This window comes from Lissotriton helveticus, chromosome 7, assembly GCF_964261635.1.
Source record: "Lissotriton helveticus chromosome 7, aLisHel1.1, whole genome shotgun sequence".
NCBI lineage: Eukaryota > Metazoa > Chordata > Amphibia > Caudata > Salamandridae > Lissotriton > Lissotriton helveticus.
In genome coordinates this window covers 888,051,787-888,072,841 of record NC_136068.1, presented here as the reverse complement: position 1 = coordinate 888,072,841, position 21,055 = coordinate 888,051,787, and the positions used below count along the sequence as shown (strand labels likewise).

Genomic DNA, 21,055 nt, shown 5'->3' with positions numbered 1-21,055 from the left:
TCATCCACTGCATTCCAAAGAAGCAATGGGGAATGCAATTGAGTTATTTCAGTTGAAAAAAGCAGAAGGAAGTCCTATTAGTGTGTGGGAAAAAAGTTTGGAAGGTCTTTGTTTCCCACACTTATTCCCAACAGGTGAAGGTGCGCGATATGATGATCAACCTATGCAGATTCCTGCTTGTGAGTAACGGACTACAAGGTTATATGCAGAAGATCCCAGATTTCGTCAATGTATTCCATATTTGTTTCATCTTCTCTTTGAGAGTGACTTATCTGGTCTTTCTTATGCAGTAAACCATGTCTTAAAAAGTGGAGTGCATCTGCATAATGTTTCAGCAAAGGATTTCATGGATAAAGTGCAACAGAAAGATAGTCTTTTGGATTCTCATCTAATTAATTTAATGGCATGTCAGCGTGGTACTAATGAATATTGGTACCGTCGTCATGGAGATTTAAAATGCATGCTACGAATCTTGGGAGCACCAACATGGTTTGTAACTCTAAGCTGTGCAGAGTACGCCTGGGAAGATTTACTTGAATATCTTCGAGAGGCGAATGTAAATATTGAAAATATAAACTACAAGACACCAGGAGAATTGTGTTTGTTGGATCCGGTTAATGTTTGCCGATATTTTAATCATCGATTTGAAGCAATGATGTTGTTTCTTACAAACAAGAAGAATCCACCGCTTGGTGAAGTTTTGGATTTCTTCTGGAGAAAAGAGTATCAAGCTAGAGGTGCTCCACATATTCATATGTTACTATGGATCAAGGATGCTCCCAAATTTGGAAAAGACTCCGATGAAACTGTACTGTCTTTTATTGAGGAATATGCCACTTGTGACATACCTAACAGTACAAGTGATAAAGACTTAAGAGGAAAAGTGTTACGGTTTCAAAGACATTGTTGTGGGAAATATTGTCTGCGAAAATTCAAAACAAAGGATAAGCTCTATACAAAATGTCGTTTTGGATATGCACGACCAGTGCTTTCAAAAGGAAGAGTGAATAATTTGATGTCATCTTTGCGACATAGCATCACTAGAAGATCACCCAAAAATACTTATAATTTAAGAAGAGGAGAAGAGTCCAAATATATAAATGACTACAACCCTGTCATTTTGTCCATGTGGAATGCTAACATGGATATACAATATGTTGCGGACAACTCTATTGCTGTGGCTCGATATGTAACGTCTTACATCACAAAATCTGAAAAGACGGAACTGAAGGAGATGTGGGAAGATATTTCTCATGAAAAGAGCCTAAGCAAGAAATTGTATACATACAGTTTGAAGGTGTTATCACATCGAGAAATTGGAGCATATGAATGCTGTGATTGATTATCATCAGCGAGTCTTTATGCGAAATCTCGAAGTATCCTGTGGGTGAGTTTAGGTCTAGCAGGAACACGAAACCGTGTTTTGAAAACTGTGCAAGAAATTGAATATTTAGCACAGAAAGAACCAAACAGTACAGACATTTTGAAAACAAATATGTTGGATACATACTATCCAAATAGAAGTACTCTGCTAGAAAATATTTGTCTGTATGAAGTTCTTGAAAAATACACTTTTAAAAGGAATGTTAGAGAGAATGTTGAAAAAGGTATGTACGCTGTAATTGGACAGGAAGGATGTCTGGTGAAACAAACAAAAGGACATATGATTAATCACCGAAAACTGAGTTGCGAAAATCCAGACAAAAGAGAATTTTACTATTTAGCTCTTTTGCAACTCTTTAAACCATGGCGTACCGAAGAGGAACTACTTGGAGAGTTTATAAGTTATGAAGATTCTTTTAACGCATCTAAAAGTAGTATAGAATGTCCTGCTTTTAGTAATTATCTGAAAATGTTGAACGACCAAATAGAGCAAGAAGCAACAATTGCAGCGGAGATTGCTAGAGAAAGTTCACAAGATACACAAAGTTCAGCATCGTTGAGTCAGGATCCACTGGGAGAACCAATTATCCGAAATGAAGCAGCCACTGCCATGGATGAGGTGGAAAGAGCAATGGAGCAAGCTCAAGAGGATATAATAAACTTAGAAGAATTGGAGAAGGAATTTAATCTTGAGCAAAGACAAATATATGTGGAAGTGACAGAGCACATTGAGCATGGTTTTCGTCATGAGAAAAAAGAATGTATGTCATTTCAACCTATTCGACTATATGTAAGTGGAGAAGCTGGTACAGGGAAAAGTTTTCTTATAAAAGGAATTACTGCATATCTACAGCAAAAAACTCAGTCACCATTGTCTTGTGTTGTGACAGCTCCAACTGGATTGGCAGCACATAATATTAAAGGTATTACTTTACATCGTTTATTAATGCTGCCAGTTGAACATGAAAACAAATTACAATATCACAAGCTATCTGGAGATGCTTGTTATGAAGTTTCAAGAGTTCTTAAAGAAATGAAACTTCGTATTATTGATGAGGTAAGCATTGTATCCAATTTAATGCTTGCTTTTGTACATTTAAGAATGCAGCAGATACTTAAAACTGACTATGATGTTTTATTTGGAGGGAAACATGTCATAGTTTTTGGAGATCTACTGCAACTAACTCCTGAGAAAAGGACAATCTGTATTTGAAACTGTGACACATGAAGACACCAGAAAGTGCCTTGGCAGTATTGGAAATGTAAATATATGGTCACATTTCAAATATACTGAACTGATTCAAAATATGCGACAGGCAAAGGATACTAAATATGGAGAGATTCTTCAAGATATAAGGATTGGAAGACTAACTGAAGATGCAAAAGAAGCTCTACAAACTCGATTAATATGTAAGTTGTTTCCCAATGAAGATAATGTACCTGAGAAAATATATAGTAAAGAGGTAAAAGATAAGTCAGTTATATGCTTGATGCCAACTCTAAAAGAATGCTCAGTTTTCAATGAGAAAATGTTGAAGTTGGAAAATCAAGAAATTAAGAAACTGGAAGCAAAAGATAAAATAGAGTATGAAGGAAGTACTATTGTTTTGTCTGATAAACTAAAGTTAAAATTGGATAGTCTACAGACATCTATATCTAAAACTGCTGGTTTAGAGAAGAATCTGTATGTATGTTTAAATTGTCGGATTATTTTACGGAGAAATTTACTTGTAGAAAGAGGTCTGTTGAATGGAGCAATGGGTAATGTTGTTAGTTTTGTAAATTACCCAAATAGAGATGAGATTGAATTTTTACGAATAAAATTTGATGAAATAGAGGAAGTTCAACTAATCAGTCACTGCTCAAGTCGTTTTTTACTTGTAAAAGACTTGTATGTCCGTCGGAAACAATTTCCAATTTGTTTGGCATATGCAGTGACTATTCACAAATCGCAAGGTTTAAGTGTAGATTGTGCTTTGGTAAATATTGGAAATAGTGTATTCAAAGAGGGTATGGGATATGTTGCTTTATCACGAGTTAGAACTTTATCTGGCCTTTATCTAATTGATTTTGATGAGACAAAGATCAGTGCAGATTTAAAATGTGTACAGGAGTATAATAGGTTAAGAACAGCATACGCTCCACATTTACCTCAATATCCTTTAATTAAAAAGAGTATAGTTGGTCAGAAAAGGAGAAATGAGAAACAATGTAGTGAAGTATAAGAGAAACGAAGAAAAAAAGATGAGACTGTCATTGATAAGAGTCAGAAAAATGTTAGTTCTACAGAGATTGTTGGATTTAAATTTGAAAATAGGTCTGGTGTCAACTGCTATGCAAATGTAGTGGTTAATGTGGGTTTTTTTCTAAAAAGGTTACAGGAACAGATTAGAGAAAATCAGGAGCAAACATTTTGTTGTTCTTTAAATTCTGTGTTTGAAAAATTTACTAGTGGTAATAGTGAAGTAGCAAGTGTTTCAGAAGTAAGGAATGTTTTAGACATATGTGCAGAACTAAATCAATTTTCTCAGAATATTCAGCAAGATTGTCAGGAATTTATTATGTATATGCTTACAGTTTCGAAGAAGAAGGCGTTGATATTTGATATTCTATTTGGCCTTTCTTATAAATGGGAACATATTTGCGATAATTGCTCTTTTACAAGTAGTACTGACATACACACAGAAAGATTTATATATTTAACATTACCAGATTGTAAAACAGTCTCCTTTAATAAACTAGTTAAAGATGCATATCAGAACATGGTCTGTTCTCAATGTAATTCAGAAATGTTATCTACCTTATTTATCCATAGATATGGACAGTATGTTATTTTAATGCTTCAACGATGCAGAGCTGATGGAAGTAAATTGTCAACTTTAATTAAAAATGTTGTGGCTTCTCAAATATCTATTTTCTAGAAGAACATTTGTAACTGTAGCAATTATTTTTCATGAAGGGTCATCTATATCATCAGGACATTACATAGCTTATTTGAAGAGTCCAACTGGTTGGAAGCTGTGCAATGATAGTCAATTAAGTTTTAAGAAACGTTTGCCTTCTGAGTTAAGAAATTCTTATTTGATATTTTTGCAACCAAAATTTCAGTGAAATTACTTGGTCGAGTCAGAGTAATACTGTAAAGATATGAAAATGTGTACTTTAGAAATATGATGTGATTAAGGGTGTTCAAATATGGAAATGAGACTATTATGTGCCAAAGTGATAGCATCAGGTAAGGTTTCCTTAATGTTTCTGGTACAGGACATGTTGGAATTAACTTATACTATTTGGCAACACAGAAAACAATGAGATATGGAAATGTTGACTTACGATAAATGTTTTTAGAGTACACTTACTTGGAAGTTTGTGGAGAGGTAGTCTCAAAAACGAATTAACTCATACCATTTGGCCTTGCGGAAATGTATGAGATATCTAAATGTGGAATACAGATAAATGTTTCTAGAACATACTTACTCGCGAGTTTGTTGAGAGGAACTCAAAAAAATAAGGACTTATCTCATAGTATTTGGCCATGTGGAAAAAAATGAGATATAAAAATGTTGATTTGAGATAAATGTTTTAAGAACATAGTTGCACGGTTATTTGTGGAGCGGTATTTAAAAGTAACTGGTATACTTTAGTTAGTTTATAATTGTGGAATATGTGGAGACGTGTTTTTTTCTAGGTATTTAGAGTATGTATAGAGATCTTTTATGGGTTTTTTAAATACAATCATTTTGATTGTGTTTTTTTTTGCCCGCTGTTACATGATGATTACTGTTGAAATCACTGTTTACAGTGAAAATCAATTTATCTGAAGACAGCAAAAATAAACCAGTAAATATGTTATTTTGTTATATTGGATTTAGAAGTATGTATTATAACAGATTTCTTTATTGTCTTCCACAGATATTATATTTTTAAGGTAAGAACAACTAATCATATCTGAAAGTTTCGTGTACCTATCTCTTACTCTAATTTTCTTCATCCTCTTCCTTTGATAATGGTGTTTAGATATGGTTATTTTCTTTAACTCATGCTTTTACTTTTACATCTTTTTTGTTAGTATTCTATTCAGTCTTTTTTAGTCTTCAGTTTCTTACTTACGTTGCTTTATAGAGAGTTACCTTCATTGATCTTTTATTGGCTTTGTTTCCTGAATCTTAATTTGTTTGTCTTACTGTACCTTACAATTTGTTCCCTTACTCTGCTTTCTTTATTTATGAACAATTTCCAATCTAAAATCTATAGTTTAGTTTTCTCACCCTACTTTATTTTTGTTTATATGTCTCTCTTATACTCCATGTCTGTTTGTATTTTATTTATCTTCTGTTACTCTACCTTTTTGACTCTTTTTATCTTAGTGTTGGTTCTTTATTTTATCTATCTCTTTAAGATATTTAGGTACTCTTAGTCTGTTTATTTCAGAGAGTATTTGTTTTGTGTATTATCACTGATCATACTCTCATTTTGGCTGTCACTTTAGTTTCCTTTAGACTGTCATTGTTTGAGTGCTTTTATTTCTTTCAAAATATTCTGTCTTGGTCTCTTTCTGTCCCTCAGTCTTCTTTTCTTTCACTTTCTGCTTCAATCACTTCTACTTTGTTTTGTTTAATGAAATAACACTATAACCATATTTTTACTTTTCTTTCACAGATACCATGTTTTTCAAATTTTTCAATATTTTCTTTATTACTATTTCTTAGGTAAGTATAAATAATAAAAATACTTTTTACACCCTGTGTTATTTCTTTGAGTATCATGGTCATATTAGTGTTGTGTTTTATATAAGCATTTCCATGGAGGATTGGCTGCACGGTCACAAGGAGCGTCTAAAAAATTAATTTAAGAAATCAACAACATTTCAGTCAGTCAGTTCACTAATGCGGATGTGTGAAAATATTGCAGGTAAATGATATGTGTTACAGAACTTTTCAGGAAAATATCAAAGGAATTTTATTCTGCATTTTTGATTTTAAAAGGCAAGATAGTGCAGATAAAATTGTCTTATTAGTATGTAGCTTATGCTAACAGCAGTTAGTGACAACTAATGAAAGATAATGAGTATATTGGGATTTGCTTTGTTTGTCTGTGAAATTTAATATAATTGACATAGAAAGTTAACATTGCAAGATGTAAGTGACTGCAAACAGTTGCTAACATTACTATCTGTTTTTACCCACTTTGGAACATATTTGTGCTATATTTGAAAATGATCAAAATCAAATAGTTGCCCCTGAGCAAAAAAAGTGGTCCACATTCAAGAGGCGTGGTCCATATTTGATGGGTGTGGTCCACATTCAAGGGGCGTGCCCTTTCATGAAACATCATTTGCACATACAAAGCATGAAAGTGGGAGGACACTGTTCTTCTATAGGAAACAGGGCCAAGGTGCTAATGGGAACATGCTGAGCAACTAAAAAAAATAGCAAGGCCCCTTTCTGTCACAAAATTATTTTAGCCGTTCAGCACAGGAGCACCTGAAAAGCAGAATAGCCACTGCTATTACTAACCTACTTAGTCCTTCCCAGGCCTTCAACTTAGGAGCACTTGAAGAGAGGTAAGGCCCCTGCAATTAGGTAATTAATCAGTCCTACAGGCCTCGGGAAAATGTCCTAGCAGGGGACCACAAAACACAGCCAGGTAGGCAGGGGGAGGTTGAGGTGAAGCTGGTGCATGGGAAGTGCCATCCCATTGTGTTCTGGCAGATTAAGGGGCTCATTAGGATGGCGGACGGAAGAGCCACCGCGGCCCTGTAGTAGGCGGAAAAAGCCTTTTCCGTGTCCGCCTGCCGCGGATACTCCGTCCGCCATATCAGGATAGGAAAACGTGTCAAATTCCCGTCCGCGACGGGAAAGCACGCTCCGCCGCCGAACTACACACGAGAGCGTGGCGGACGGAAAACATCCGGAGGCCACGCCGTACGGACTGACGTCGAAGACCGTCCTCCAAATCAAGATGGCGGAAAATACACATAAAACCGCAGCGGAAAAACAACCTGTCTGAACACGGCGGAATCCCCACTGCGAAGACAGGTGACATAGCAGAGATACCCACCGCAAGCTGACCAACACCATGGACCCAGCGCTACACGCTTTCCCGATGCTCTTCGCGATCCACCACGTCCTAGTCATGGCCCACCACGGACGACGACGCAGGTAAGGCACAAACCATTGGCTGTCTGCAGGGGAATACCAGTAAGGGACGTGACGTAGGGAGGGGGAGTGTCATGTTACCGAAACCACTGATGAGAAGCATATACAAATACACATTTGTAGTACGCAAGCAGGAATGACAACGACAGACCACGAGACCTGATAGACAACCTTTATTGTACAAAATAGGGGTAAAATCACAGTGTATGCGTGAGCATGGGCAAAGTGGGCACCACAGCAGCTACATCATTGGCAGTCAACGAGAGGGCAGAATGCAGTATCAGAGCATCAACAGGGCATTGTGCAGTACAGAGCAGCTACATCAGAGGCAGTCAACGAGAGGGCAGAATACAGTATCAGAGCATCAACAGGGCATTGTGCAGTACAGAGCAGGTACATCATTGGCAGTCAACGAGAGGGCAGAATGCAGTATCAGAGCATCAACAGGGCATTGTGCAGTACAGAACAGGTACATCAGAGGCAGTAAACGAGAGGGCAGAATGCAGTATCAGAGCATCAACAGGGCAATGTGCAGTACAGAACAGGTACATCAGAGGCAGTCAACGAGAGGGCAGAATGCAGTATCAGAGCATCAACAGGGCATTGTGCAGTACAGAGCAGCTACATCAGAGGCAGTCAACGAGAGGGCAGAATGCAGTATCAGAGCATCAACAGGGCATTGTGCAGTACAGAGCAGGTACATCATTGGCAGTCAACGAGAGGGCAGAATGCAGTATCAGAGCATCAACAGGGCATTGTGCTGTACAGAGCAGCTACATCAGAGGCAGTCAACGAGGGCAGAATACAGTATCAGAGCATCAACAGGGCATTGTGCAGTACAGAGCAGGTACATCATTGGCAGTCAACGAGAGGGCAGAATGCAGTATCAGAGCATCAACAGGGCATTGTGCTGTACAGAGCAGGTACATCATTGGCAGCACATGAGAGGGCAGAATGCAGTATCAGAGCATCAACAGGGCATTGTGCTGTACAGAGCAGGTACATCATTGGCAGCACATGAGAGGGCAGAATGCAGTATCAGAGCATCAACAGGGCATTGTGCTGTACAGAGCAGGTACATCATTGGCAGCACATGAGAGGGGCTAAGTGCATCAACAGTCCATTGCACAGAACAGGTCCAGAGGCAGCACATGAGAGGGGCTAAGTGCATCAACAGTCCATTGCACAGAACAGGTCCAGAGGCAGCACATGAGAGGGGCTAAGTGCATCAACAGTCCATTGCACAGAACAGGTCCATCACAGGCAGCACATGAGAGGGGCTAAGTGCATCAACAGTCCATTGCACAGAACAGGTCCATCACAGGCAGCACATGAGAGGGGCTAAGTGCATCAACAGTCCATTGCACAGAACAGGTCCATCACAGGCAGCACATGAGAGGGGCTAAGTGCATCAACAGTCCATTGCACAGAACAGGTCCATCACAGGCAGCACATGAGAGGGGCTAAGTGCATCAACAGTCCATTGCACAGAACAGGTCCATCAGAGGCACACATGAGAGGGGCTAAGTGCATCAACAGTCCATTGCACTGAACAGGTCCATCAGAGGCAGCACATGAGAGGGGCTAAGTGCATCAACAGTCCATTGCACAGAACAGGTCCATCATTGGCAGCACATGAGAGGGGCAGAATGCAGTATCAGAGCATCAACAGGGCAATGTGCAGTACAGAACAGGTACATCAGAGGCAGTAAACGAGAGGGCAGAATGCAGTATCAGAGCATCAACAGGGCAATGTGCAGTACAGAACAGGTACATCAGAGGCAGCACAACTACGTGTCCCTACCAAACCGTCACAGGGACCACAAGAGTGCCACGCAGTTCTCAATGGACACACCATGTGAACTAACATTTGAGTGAAGTGTACAGCACCTCACATCACAGAATCAGGGGGACTGCGTGAACTACCTGCCTCGGACACACTGGCAGCACCAGCAACAGGAGTGTGAGACACAGACACAGCCCGAGTGACACACACATGGGCCACGGACCCAGACACACTGGCAGCACCAGCAACAGGAGTGTGAGATACAGCCACAGCCCGAGTGACACACACATGGGCCACGGACCCAGACACACTGGCAGCACCAGCAACAGGAGTGTGAGACACAGCCACAGCCCGAGTGACACACACATGGGCCACGGACCCAGACACACTGGCAGCACCAGCAACAGGAGTGTGAGACACAGCCACAGCCCGAGTGACACACACATGGGCCACGGACCCAGACACACTGGCAGCACCAGCAACAGGAGTGTGAGACACAGCCACAGATGTAGTCACTGACACGTGAGCCACTGACCCAGACAGACTGCCAGCACCAGAAACAGGAGTGTGCAACACAGCCACAGATCTCCTAACTGACACGTGAGCCATAGACCCACATACCCTGCCAGGATCTGCAACAGGAGAGGGCACAACTGACACTGTGCCACCATCTGATACACGAGAGTCAACTGCACCAGCGCCACTGGGACAACTGAAATGATGAGCCACAGGGCTGTATGGGCCAGGAGGCAGGGTGGGCCTGGGAGCTGGGGATAGCTCACCTAGAGCCAAATCGGGGTTGGCAGGTGTCAATGGTGTGTGTCTGCGTTTCTTAGGGTGGTGTGAGTGCACCCTGGACAGGACAGGACTGCCAAGTGGTGGGGACTCCAAAGAATCACCACCCAGCATAGGTGGCGCAACTGCTGCGGGGGATCTGGTTTCGGGGGACGTGCTGGAGCCTGCTTGTCGTTTGCTCTGTGCCTGCCGCCTGGACTCGGAATGATGTGTAATGGGGGATGCAACAACAGGGGACACCCTCCTCTGCTTCTGACTGGCCTGGATGGGAGTGGAGGTATGGGGGGACTCCGCCGCGGAGACATCAGTGTTACGTTTAGTAGAAAACATCAGCCTCAGTGCAGCCAGGGGTGAAGTATGCCTGTCCTTGATAGCGCCATTGTCCATGCCAGATGCCTTGTCCGTAGGATGTGCCTTATCCTTAGGTGGAGTGTTGTCTCTGGATGTAGCCTGTGCCCTGCTCGCCGCCCTGTTCCTGCCAGCAGACTTGTCGTCTGTGGTGCACCTGTCTCCAGCAGACACCTGCTGTCTGTGTGTGTCCCTGTCCTTGGGAGAGTCCCTTACCTCTGCTGTGGGCCTGCTCTTGGGAGTCTCCCTGCTCTTAGTAGGTGCCTTAGTCTTCTCACTGTCCTTGGGAGAGTCCCTTACCTCTGCTGTGGGCCTGCTCTTGGGAGTCTCCCTGCTCTTAGTAGGTGCCTTAGTCTTCTCACTGTCCTTGGGAGAGTCCCTTACCTCTGCTGTGGGCCTGCTCTTGGGAGTCTCCCTGCTCTTAGTAGGTGCCTTAGTCTTCTCACTGTCCTTGGGAGAGTCCCTTACCTCTGCTGTGGGCCTGCTCTTGGGAGTCTCCCTGCTCTTAGTAGGTGCCTTAGTCTTCTCACTGTCCTTGGGAGAGTCCCTTACCTCTGCTGTGGGCCTGCTCTTGGGAGTCTCCCTGCTCTTAGTAGGTGCCTTAGTCTTCTCACTGTCCTTGGGAGAGTCCCTTACCTCTGCTGTGGGCCTGCTCTTGGGAGTCTCCCTGCTCTTAGTAGGTGCCTTAGTCTTCTCACTGTCCTTGGGAGAGTCCCTTACCTCTGCTGTGGGCCTGCTCTTGGGAGTCTCCCTGCTCTTAGTAGGTGCCTTAGTCTTCTCACTGTCCTTGGGAGAGTCCCTTACCTCTGCTGTGGGCCTGCTCTTGGGAGTCTCCCTGCTCTTAGTAGGTGCCTTTGTCTTCTGACTGGCCTTGTCCAAGGAACAGTCCATGGACATGTGACTATCCCTTGCCTTGGGAGTACCTTTCGTGTTGAATGGCTGTGTAGCTCCGGAAGGCATGTCCCCCAACAACACTTGTGGATCCTGTGTGTGTACTCCAGTGCATCTGACGTCGTCTACGTGAACAGATTTAGCTGATCTAGGGGATGGGGTCTGTGCCCTGCGTGCCCTGACGTGCTGTCTGACGCTGCTTCTAGTGCAATAAGCTGTATTTGAGTCCTGCTCAGAATAATCACTACCCCCTGAGACATCCAGCGGTGTAGATGGTGAAACACAAGTAGCACCCTGTTCGTTCGACTGTACTATTGCAGACGACACACTGCTTGCCAATGACTGCACTGTCCTGTGTAGACCTGCAAGATCGCCATGCATCCCTTCCATGAATGCCACCACCTGCCCCAACTTCCTATCATGGTCCTGGAAAGCATTTGTCATATTGGTCTGCCCCACACACAGCTGTCTGAGCAGATCAACGGCCTCAGCACACAGTGCATTTTGGCTCACCGTGGCAGGGGCAGCGGTGCCTGCACCGAACGCCACTCTGCTCCCCCTACTCCTCCGGCCACGAACAGTACATGGTGCAGTTGGCGGAAGTGTGGGCCCTGTGTGCTGTCTTACGACAGAAGGTGGTGAGTGCCCACTCCCAGTCTGTGACAACAGTGCAGGCTCACCCAGAGTGTCCGACGAGGAGGACGATGGCGTCTCCACATGCGAGTCCTCAGGGACGGTCCTGTCCCCCTCTCCGGCGCTGGCCTCCTCCGTGTCAGTCTGCGTGTGTGCGAAGTCTGAGCCGGACTCATTTCCTCGGCTACTCTCCACCGTCTGTGGCTGAGTGTCCTCTGTCAAAGCTGAAATGCACAGAAAAGATGTGTGAGTCATGGGCACACTCACGTACAGAAGGAACAGGATAGCCAAATCACATAGCAGACAAAGGTTTAGGAGCCCTCATCCTGCACATGGCCCACCCCTACCAGTCATCCTCACATTTTCTGCCATGGGGCCATGGACCACTAGGGGATGTGCTTTTACACTCAACTACTAAGCAAGTGGCGTGTCAACATGGCGGACCTGGATGTCAAATGAGTACCGCCCAATGGGACCAAAAAGGCATCACAGGCATACATACGCAACACGGAACTCAATAGTGTGTCTGTGCACCAATACATGCATAGCACTCACAGGTTTCCTACACAGACAGTATGCTCACCGCTAGTTTGCTGTCGATCGGCACTCAGACGTTCGGCCAGTTCAGGATGCGTCACTGCAATGATACGTTGCATGAGAGGGGTCATGGAGCGTCGGGCCAGACGGGGCGTCCTTGGAATCAGGCCCAGTGTTACTTCCGCTACATTCTTGCTCAGCCTGGAAATGTCGTCCCAGCGTTTGTGGCAGTGTGTATGTCGTCTGTTGCACACCCCCAATGCCCGTACTTCCCTTGCTATGCTCCTCCACAGGTCCTTGCGAAGGTGCAGCTTGACCTACCATGATGGGAGACAAAAGGGTGTAAGTCAGTGGACAGGTGGCCTGTCACACACATAGGGGCAAGACGTTACTGTCAGCAGCCATGCACAATCAGGAACATATGTCTAGCCCACACTACACAGCTAAGATAGAAATAGGCCTGATCATTCGGCCCCCTCATGCACACCAACATGTCCCACACTGCACTTACCACCCGTCCCGGTGCGCCGTAGAGGCGTCCATAGTTGCGGAGTACACCGTCCACGAGGACATCAAGCTCCGCGGCGGTGAAGGGTCGAGACCGGATCTCTTTGCCTGACGACATGGCAAGATCACGGAGTATGGCACTAGAGCAGCAGTCGGTGGTCAGCTCAGCAGCAGCAGCAGGTCGAGGTGATGGTCACAGGCAGCAGTCGGTGGTCAGCTCAGCAGCAGCAGCAGGTCGAGGTGATGGTCACAGGCAGCAATGGTCCCCAGGGTAGAAAGTTTCATTTTGGCCAACACACATATATAGGGCCCTCAGCACGTGTCAGTGGCATACGTCGCCAGCAATTGGTCAGCCCTGGAAGCGTGATCGTGAAATGGCCCAATGACTGGCCCTGTTGTTGCGGTGCACAGCTTCCTCTACTTGCGATTGGCCGTATGCGGCCAGCGTCCCTCTTCCCATTGGCTGCATGTGCAGGGACCGTCACGGGCACACATCGGCAACCGCACGTGCAAGCCTCACGGAAGGAAGCTTCAGTTGCAACAATGTTGTATCACTGGCGCCTCCATGGCGGTGCACGTACACAGCGGGGGAGGTGCAGGCCTATACACCCTGTAGATGTACTCAATGGACATGCCAGTTCATGACCCCCCTTACAGTCACCTTGCATCATCCACCGTACACCGGCCGGAGCGGCCGGCCCATGAACAACCGCCGTGCCAGGCCCTGCCCAGGACCGCCGTGCCGGCCATGGCAACAACCGCCATTGCACGGCCCTTCCACTACCGCCGTGCCAGGCCCTGCCCAGGACCGCCGTGCCGGCCATGGCAACAACCGCCATTGCACGGCCCTTCCACTACCGCCGTTCCCTGGCGGTCCGTGCAATGGCGGTTGTTGCCATGGCCGGCACGGCGGTCCTGGGCAGGGCCTGGCACGGCGGTTGTTCATGGGCCGGCCGCTCCGGCCGGTGTACGGTGGATGATGCAAGGTGACTGTAAGGGGGGTCATGAACTGGCATGTCCATTGAGTACATCTACAGGGTGTATAGGCCTGCACCTCCCCCGCTGTGTACGTGCACCGCCATGGAGGCGCCAGTGATACAACATTGTTGCAAATCGACCATCCGTCCCGGAACCTTACACATGCACTTGCCGGTGTGTGGGCGTGACGGTCTGTGCACGTGCAGACAGTGTGAATGTCGAAGGCGGCCCGCGTATGCCCAGACGTAAACAGCGGATGCAGTGCACCGCCATGGCGTGATCAATGTTAGCATCTTAGCCGATGATGCACCTTGTACCATTGTCTGCAGCTGCCTGCTCACGGTTGTGTGCGTGATTGCGTGGCTACACATGTCATGCTCCATCCCATGTGTGTCCATACCATGGCCATCGGTGAGCCACAAGTGTCCATCACGTGTGCATGTCCACATCGGGTAGTACCCTACACAATTCAGTCGTACCTCACATGTACACAGTAGATCCCGTATGAATGGGCACCTGTGAATCAGTTGTGAGTGAGTGGTATGTGTCAGATGATGACTATGGTGGGGGTTCTGTTGTGTACTGTACATGTGTGTTGCCTATTGTGTCCCCATGCATGTGATGTCCGTATGCCCACCATTCCTGGTGTTGCCATTGGGGCATCATGATATGGGGGGGTGGGGGGGTGTTAAATTTAGTATGTGTGCATGTACTTGCATGTGTGCATGTGATGTTGGGCCTACACATGTGGGTCATGTCACATGTCTGGTTGGCAGTGATGTTGAGGTGAGACACTGTGCATTGCACATGTTGCTAAACATCATGTTGCTAGTGGATGCACATTGTAGCTACGTCGGTCCATGTTGTCCTGACAATCAGAGGAGTCACACATATGACAAGCATACACTGGATACTACATGTTGGTAGAGGGCGTTGACATGTGATTGAGGTGCACACACGTGCGTTGTATGTTAATTGACTTCCATTCCATCTACTCCCACACAGGAGGGCTCCAAATGTCCTTCGCCCATACACTGTGCTGGAGGATATGGTGGACGAGGAGGTGATCCGGAAATTCAGGCTGGATCGCCGTCGATTGTTGCAACTTGTGACCCTATTGTCTCCTCATCTGCAGCCGCGAAGAACCTATCCAGGTTCCATGACACCCACGCAAAAGGTGATGGCGGCACTCCATTTCTTCGCAACAGGCACATTCCAGTACACAGTTGGAGATGCCGGGGGAATGTCACAGGCCATGTTCAGCACGGTACTCCGGGATGTACTGACAGCCATGATGCTGTACAAGCATGACTATATACATTTCCCTCAGGCGGCGGACTTGCCAGCGGTCAAAGCTGGCTTCTATGCCCTGGGTCGTATACCACACGTTGTGGGTTCCATTGATGGCACGCATATCGCGATCATTGCACCACGGGCACGTGAGCAGGTGTATAGGAATCGGAAACACTTCCATTCCCTGAACGTGCAGGTGGTGTGCCAGGCCGACAACATCATCTCACATGTGTGTGCAAGATTCCCTGGCTCTGCACATGACGCCCACATCATGCGGAGCAGCATGGTCCCCCAACTGATGGCTAATCTTCGTCCAGCACAAGCGTGGCTTGTTGGTGAGTATGCTGTGGTGACAGGAGTGATATCTGTGTGGCATGGTGTGCCCCACAATGCAGGTTGTGATGTTTCTCTCTCTCTCTCTTCCACCAACACAGGCGACTCGGCTTACCCAAACAGGCCTTGGCTGCTCAGTCCCTTACGCAATCCCACTACACCAGGAGAAATGAGATACAATGATGCCCATGGTAGGACACGTCGAGTGGTAGAACGGACATTTGGCCTGCTCAAGTCAAGGTTTCGGTGCCTGGATAAGACTGGAGGGGCCCTGCCTTACTCACCAGGCAAAGTATGCAAGATCGTGATAGCGTGCTGCATGCTTCACAACCTGGCTGTGCGCTATAACATTGAACTGCTCTTGGACCCTGATGAACTGCAAGTTCCTCGCCCTCCCGACCCAGCCATGTCAACTGATGAGGATAGTGGTGAGGAGGAAGGTGTGGACCAGAGGCGCCAGATCATTGATCGCTACTTCCCTTGATTGTGAGTGTGCTCCTCTTGTGCTGCTTGGGTATGCCCTGTGAATGTGTGCTGGTGTTGTGGCATAGTGGTGTGCTTCATCTCTGTGTTCTGCTATGTGATGCATGCATGTGTGTGTGTGTGCTAAATTGTGGCCAATGCACGTCTCCATGATGTGTGTCGTCTCATCCATTACTGTTGTGATGCGTGTGGGTAGTTAAATGTTGCACTGCAGTGTGTTCTGATGTGTGTGATCTTGTTTCCTGACGTGTCTTTGCGGTTTCTATTTTCCCTAGGTCACTCCCGCAGCGCCATGATTCTGTACCAGTTGGATACCTGTACCTAGTAACATCTGTTTCTGATGCATTCATGTGAATAAACATGGAGACAACACATGATTGAGTGAGTAAGTGGCTTTTATTTACAAAATGTGCATGGGTGTAGGTGCATATTTACAAATGAGTGAAGGGGTGGGGGAGTGAGAGTTGAAGGTTATGGCAGATGAAATGTCCGTGCGGACACCACATAGGGTGGTGTCTGCCTAGTACAGCAGGCCTGTGGCAGGTGGGACCGGATAGTTGGCAGGGTGAATGGCATGCGCAGGTACTGGGACAGTCATTTTCTGTTCCTCTTGGAGCGTGTGGCAGGTGCTTCCACACTGCTGTCGCCCACTTCCAGCCTCGGTTGGCCCCTCCGTCTTACTGCCGGTACGGTGTCATCTGGTTGCGCAGGGGCATCGGGTACCACATCCGCCGCAGGTGGCGGTGGCGGTGGCGGTGGCGGTGGCGGTGGCGGTGGCGGTGTTTGTGGCCTGATTGTCCTGGTGAAGATGTCCACTAGTTGGCCAAGCCGCCTCTCAATGGCCCCCAACATTGCAGTGTTATCTACAAAGTCCTGGTGGGCCCGGTCTGCCTGTGCCTGACCACGTTGGTAGCTCACCTCCACCCTGCCCAGTGCCTCCAATGACTGTTGCACTGGATTGGGTGTGTTGGTATCCTCCCGTGTTCTTTGACGTATGCTCCTGCCTGCCGGATCTGGCCTTGCATCTCTGCCTTGCCTCACACTCTCCCTGCGTGGCTGGGATGGCGCTGGCACGGCGTTGGCCGTTGGGTTGGGCAGGGTGGCAGGAGTGGTGGTAGCAGTGGTGGTGGTGGTGGAGGTGGTGCTGGTGGTGGCTGTGCAGGTCACAGTGGCCGGTGTTGTCACAATGGCAGAGGCCGTAGTTGTTGGTGCAGGGGTGACCTGGGAGCCAGATGGCCCTGGCTGGCTGCTTGTGCCGGGATCATCCTCTGCCCCGGAGGTGGCTGGCCAATCGTCCCCTGAGACGTCTGTGATTGGCGAGTCTGGAGGGCGGGTGTTGCTTCCAGCTGTCAGATGTGGATGACCTGCAAAACCAAAATGTGATGATGAGTAATGTGGACTTGACAGGTTGTTTTCACTTTTTTGGCCGATTCTGTCTGCACTGGTACTCACCCCACCCACCGCCACCGCCATCCCTATGGACATGGGGGCCTGTTGGGAGTTGTGGTTCCATCCCCTCACACCCACCACCACCCACCACCACCGCCACCGCCATCCCTATGGACATGGGGGCCTGTTGGGAGTTGTGGTTCCATCCCCTCACACCCACCACCACCGCCACCGCCATCCCTATGGACATGGGGGCCTGTTGGGAGTTGTAGTTCCATCCCCTCACACCCACCACCACCCACCACCACCGCCACCGCCATCCCTATGGACATGGGGGCCTGTTGGGAGTTGTGGTTCCATCCCCTCACACCCACCACCACCCACCACCACCGCCACCGCCATCCCTATGGACATGGGGGCCTGTTGGGAGTTGTGGTTCCATCCCCTCACACCCACCACCACCCACCACCACCGCCACCGCCATCCCTATGGACATGGGGGCCTGTTGGGAGTTGTGGTTCCATCCCCTCACACCCACCACCACCGCCACCGCCATCCCTATGGACATGGGGGCCTGTTGGGAGTTGTGGTTCCATCCCCTCACACCCACCACCACCCACCACCACCGCCACCGCCATCCCTATGGACATGGGGGCCTGTTGGGAGTTGTAGTTCCATCCCCTCACACCCACCACCACCCACCACCACCGCCACCGCCATCCCTATGGACATGGGGGCCTGTTGGAGTGATTTCGACGTTGGTGAGTATGTGGACTGCATGCATGGGTTGGGCTCTGGGAGATGTGTCTTCACAGTTGTGTGAGGCACACCATGTAGTAGTGCTCGTGGTGCTTGGTTTGTACTTACCAGCCTCTTCTCCCTCAGGAAGTCCATCAAGGCTCTCAGGGTGGATGATGGTCATCACCTTCTCCTCCCACTCGGTGTAGGGTAAGGGCTCCGGAGGGGTTCCACCGCCTGTATGATTAGCCCGGAGATAGTTCTTGGCTCGTATGGCTTTGACTCGGGTCTTTAGATCGTGCCACCGCCTCTGGATGTCCTGCTTCGTCCTCGGGACGCTCCCGGAGGCATTCACCCTGGTGACTATCCGGTCCCACATGCTGTTTCTCCTGGCTATGCTGGTCTGCTGCACTAGGGCCCCGAATAAGTGGGGTTCCACACGGATGATCTCATCGACCATAACCTTCAACTCGGTGTCAGTGAATTTGGGTTTTTTTTTTGGTGCCATGGTGTGTGGTGCTCGGGGTGTGGGTTTGCGTGGATGGGGTGGTGCAGGTGTGTGGTGTGTAAGAATGGTGTGGTGGGTGTTTGTGTGGTGGGTGTGTTTGGGTGTGGGTTGTGTGAATGCTATTTCTCTTTGGGCTCAGTTCAGTGGTGTGTCCTGCTAGCAGCTATGCTGTGATGCAGAGGAGTTGTGGAGTGGGTGGGAGTTCTTTTATGGTGTGTGTCTAGACCGTGTCTGAATGGTTATTGGCAGTCAGGTGCTAGGTGGGAGTGTTGGCAGGTGTGGATTGTGTGGTGCTTGGCGGTGGATCATTGTGTGTTGTGATTGGTTTGGATATTTTCGGTGGGTGGGCGTTTTTTTTCGTGTGTTTGGTGATAAACTTCCGTGCCAATGTATGGCATTGGTTTGACAGTAGGGATGTTGTTTGTGTTGTCGTTCCGCTGTGGTGCACGGATTCTCGGTGCATTGGTTCCGCTGCGGACGTGGATGGCGGTGACTACCGGGGTACTTGCGGAGTTATCCTAATTGCGGACACGGACATTGCGCAGGTATAGCGGGGGTGGTGGATGTATTCGTGGTCATGTGCGTACGCGGCGGTCGGTGTTTTTACTGTTCCGTCCGCCTGCCGCGGACTCAGGTGTACTCCGACCGCCGCGGACGGGGATTGGAGTGCTCCGTACGCCGCGGTCGGCGTTTTTTGTATGTTTTATCCTAATTGCTGTTGCGGATTTTCCGCGGACAGGTCCGGAGTAGCTTGCCACCTTCCGCGGCGGACGGTACACGTTTCCGTCCGCCATCCTAATCGACCCCTAAGTCTTTACCATTTACTGTAGTATTATCCTTGTACTTGTGTATGGTACTCTTTTGTTACTTGCACACTTCAGTTTTTGTTGGTATCACACTGTATGCTACCTTTTACTTTTGTTTACTTTAGATACTTGCTGCATGGGCTGCATGGGCCCCAGGGGGGCTGAGGTGAAAATGGCTCAAAGGCCTGAGAAACACCTAGCCCCCAGGGAGGTCGATTCTTGGAAACAATCATCCCTCCCCAGCCCAGCCTTAGCTTTATTGCTTGGTAGGGCAGGGGTGTTCAGCCGCACAGAGAGGCTGCTTTTATTTTCGCTGTCTGTCTCCGTGTACTCTGTGGGTCGGCTTTTTTTTTCTCCCCTTTCCAAGTGCACTCTGTGTGGACTGGGGCAGGGGAATAAAAAACGGCCCACAGAGTTCACTGAGGCACTGGCCTTTCGGGCCATGCCCGAATGTCCGCCTTGGTAATCCGCCCCTGACTTTCAGCACTGTTTTAAAAAAGGAAGGAGTGTTTTCAAAGGAGGTGTTGGATGTTATTGTGTAGGCAGATTAAAGCACCTAAACTACAAATATGCGTGTAGTATAGTGTGGTGCTCGACTGGAGGTATGTTGTTTGTCTTACTGCATGCAGATATGTAGTTTAGCAAATACCTTCACACAAATACCAAGCAAACACTATTGCCTTTGAGATTAGGTCCTACTTCCTTTATGTACATAAGCAGTAACCATGGTATTGTTGAATATGTTAATAAAAAGACTGCTGTTTAAAATTTATGAGATAATGAAAGAACGTTAGTCTGATTTAATAATTTTCTTTTACAAACTTTTTTAAAGAAACTCTTTCATAATAAGCCTTGATGGTAGTTTTACTTTTTTTTATCTAAAACAATGTCTTCTGTTTATTGAGGCAGAAAGCTCCTTTGAGAATTCCAATGCGTGGGACGGGTGCTCCTGCTGCAGTATAATTCAAGGCCGTTTCAGGATGGACTGTCAGCGTTATCACAGGGGAGGAGCGCGCAGCTTTCTGAGATGGATACAGTTATACATAACAGAGTAGTGACGTCTGTGGAATTTACAGACGGTTAGGCATCCTAGTGTGCGCCGTGCTTTTGGCACCTTATTACGGCGGACTGGGGAGCCGCGGTGCACAGTTTGGGAATCACTAGTTTTAGAATTAAACTTTGATAATTGTATCACTCCTAAGCGTTAAAGATCGCCGCTGGTCTACGAAAAATTATTGGAAGTAAGCCAACATAGTGATAATTTTTGCTAGTTGTATACGGTAAGTAGATTGCTAAAGGGAAAAAACGGGACATAAAATGAAAATAGAAGAAGGACTATGATTTCACTTCTAGTCATGAGAGTGCATGTTAGCAGAGTATTACAAAAGAGGCAGTTTTAACGTAATTTGAATACATATGTGATAGTACCCCTGTGACAGTCTGCGGCACTTAATAAGGCCACGTGAAAACAAGCGTTGCTTTTATGCAC

General features: G+C 47.2%; 1 protein-coding gene across 1 annotated transcript in view; it reads right to left on the bottom strand.

The window, feature by feature from the left end:
- Positions 1 to 12,983, bottom strand: part of LOC144769322 (uncharacterized) — a 121,518-nt gene extending 108,535 nt beyond the window's left edge. Inside the window, exons 1-2 of the mRNA XM_078653394.1 lie at positions 12,578 to 12,983; positions 11,275 to 12,218 (exon numbers count right to left, since the gene is read on the bottom strand). Coding sequence (XP_078509520.1) covers positions 11,275 to 12,218; positions 12,578 to 12,662 — 1,029 coding nt within the window. The 5' untranslated portion in view covers positions 12,663 to 12,983. The remainder of the gene's footprint in view (positions 1 to 11,274; positions 12,219 to 12,577) is intronic.
- Positions 12,984 to 21,055: the final 8,072 nt, after the last annotated feature.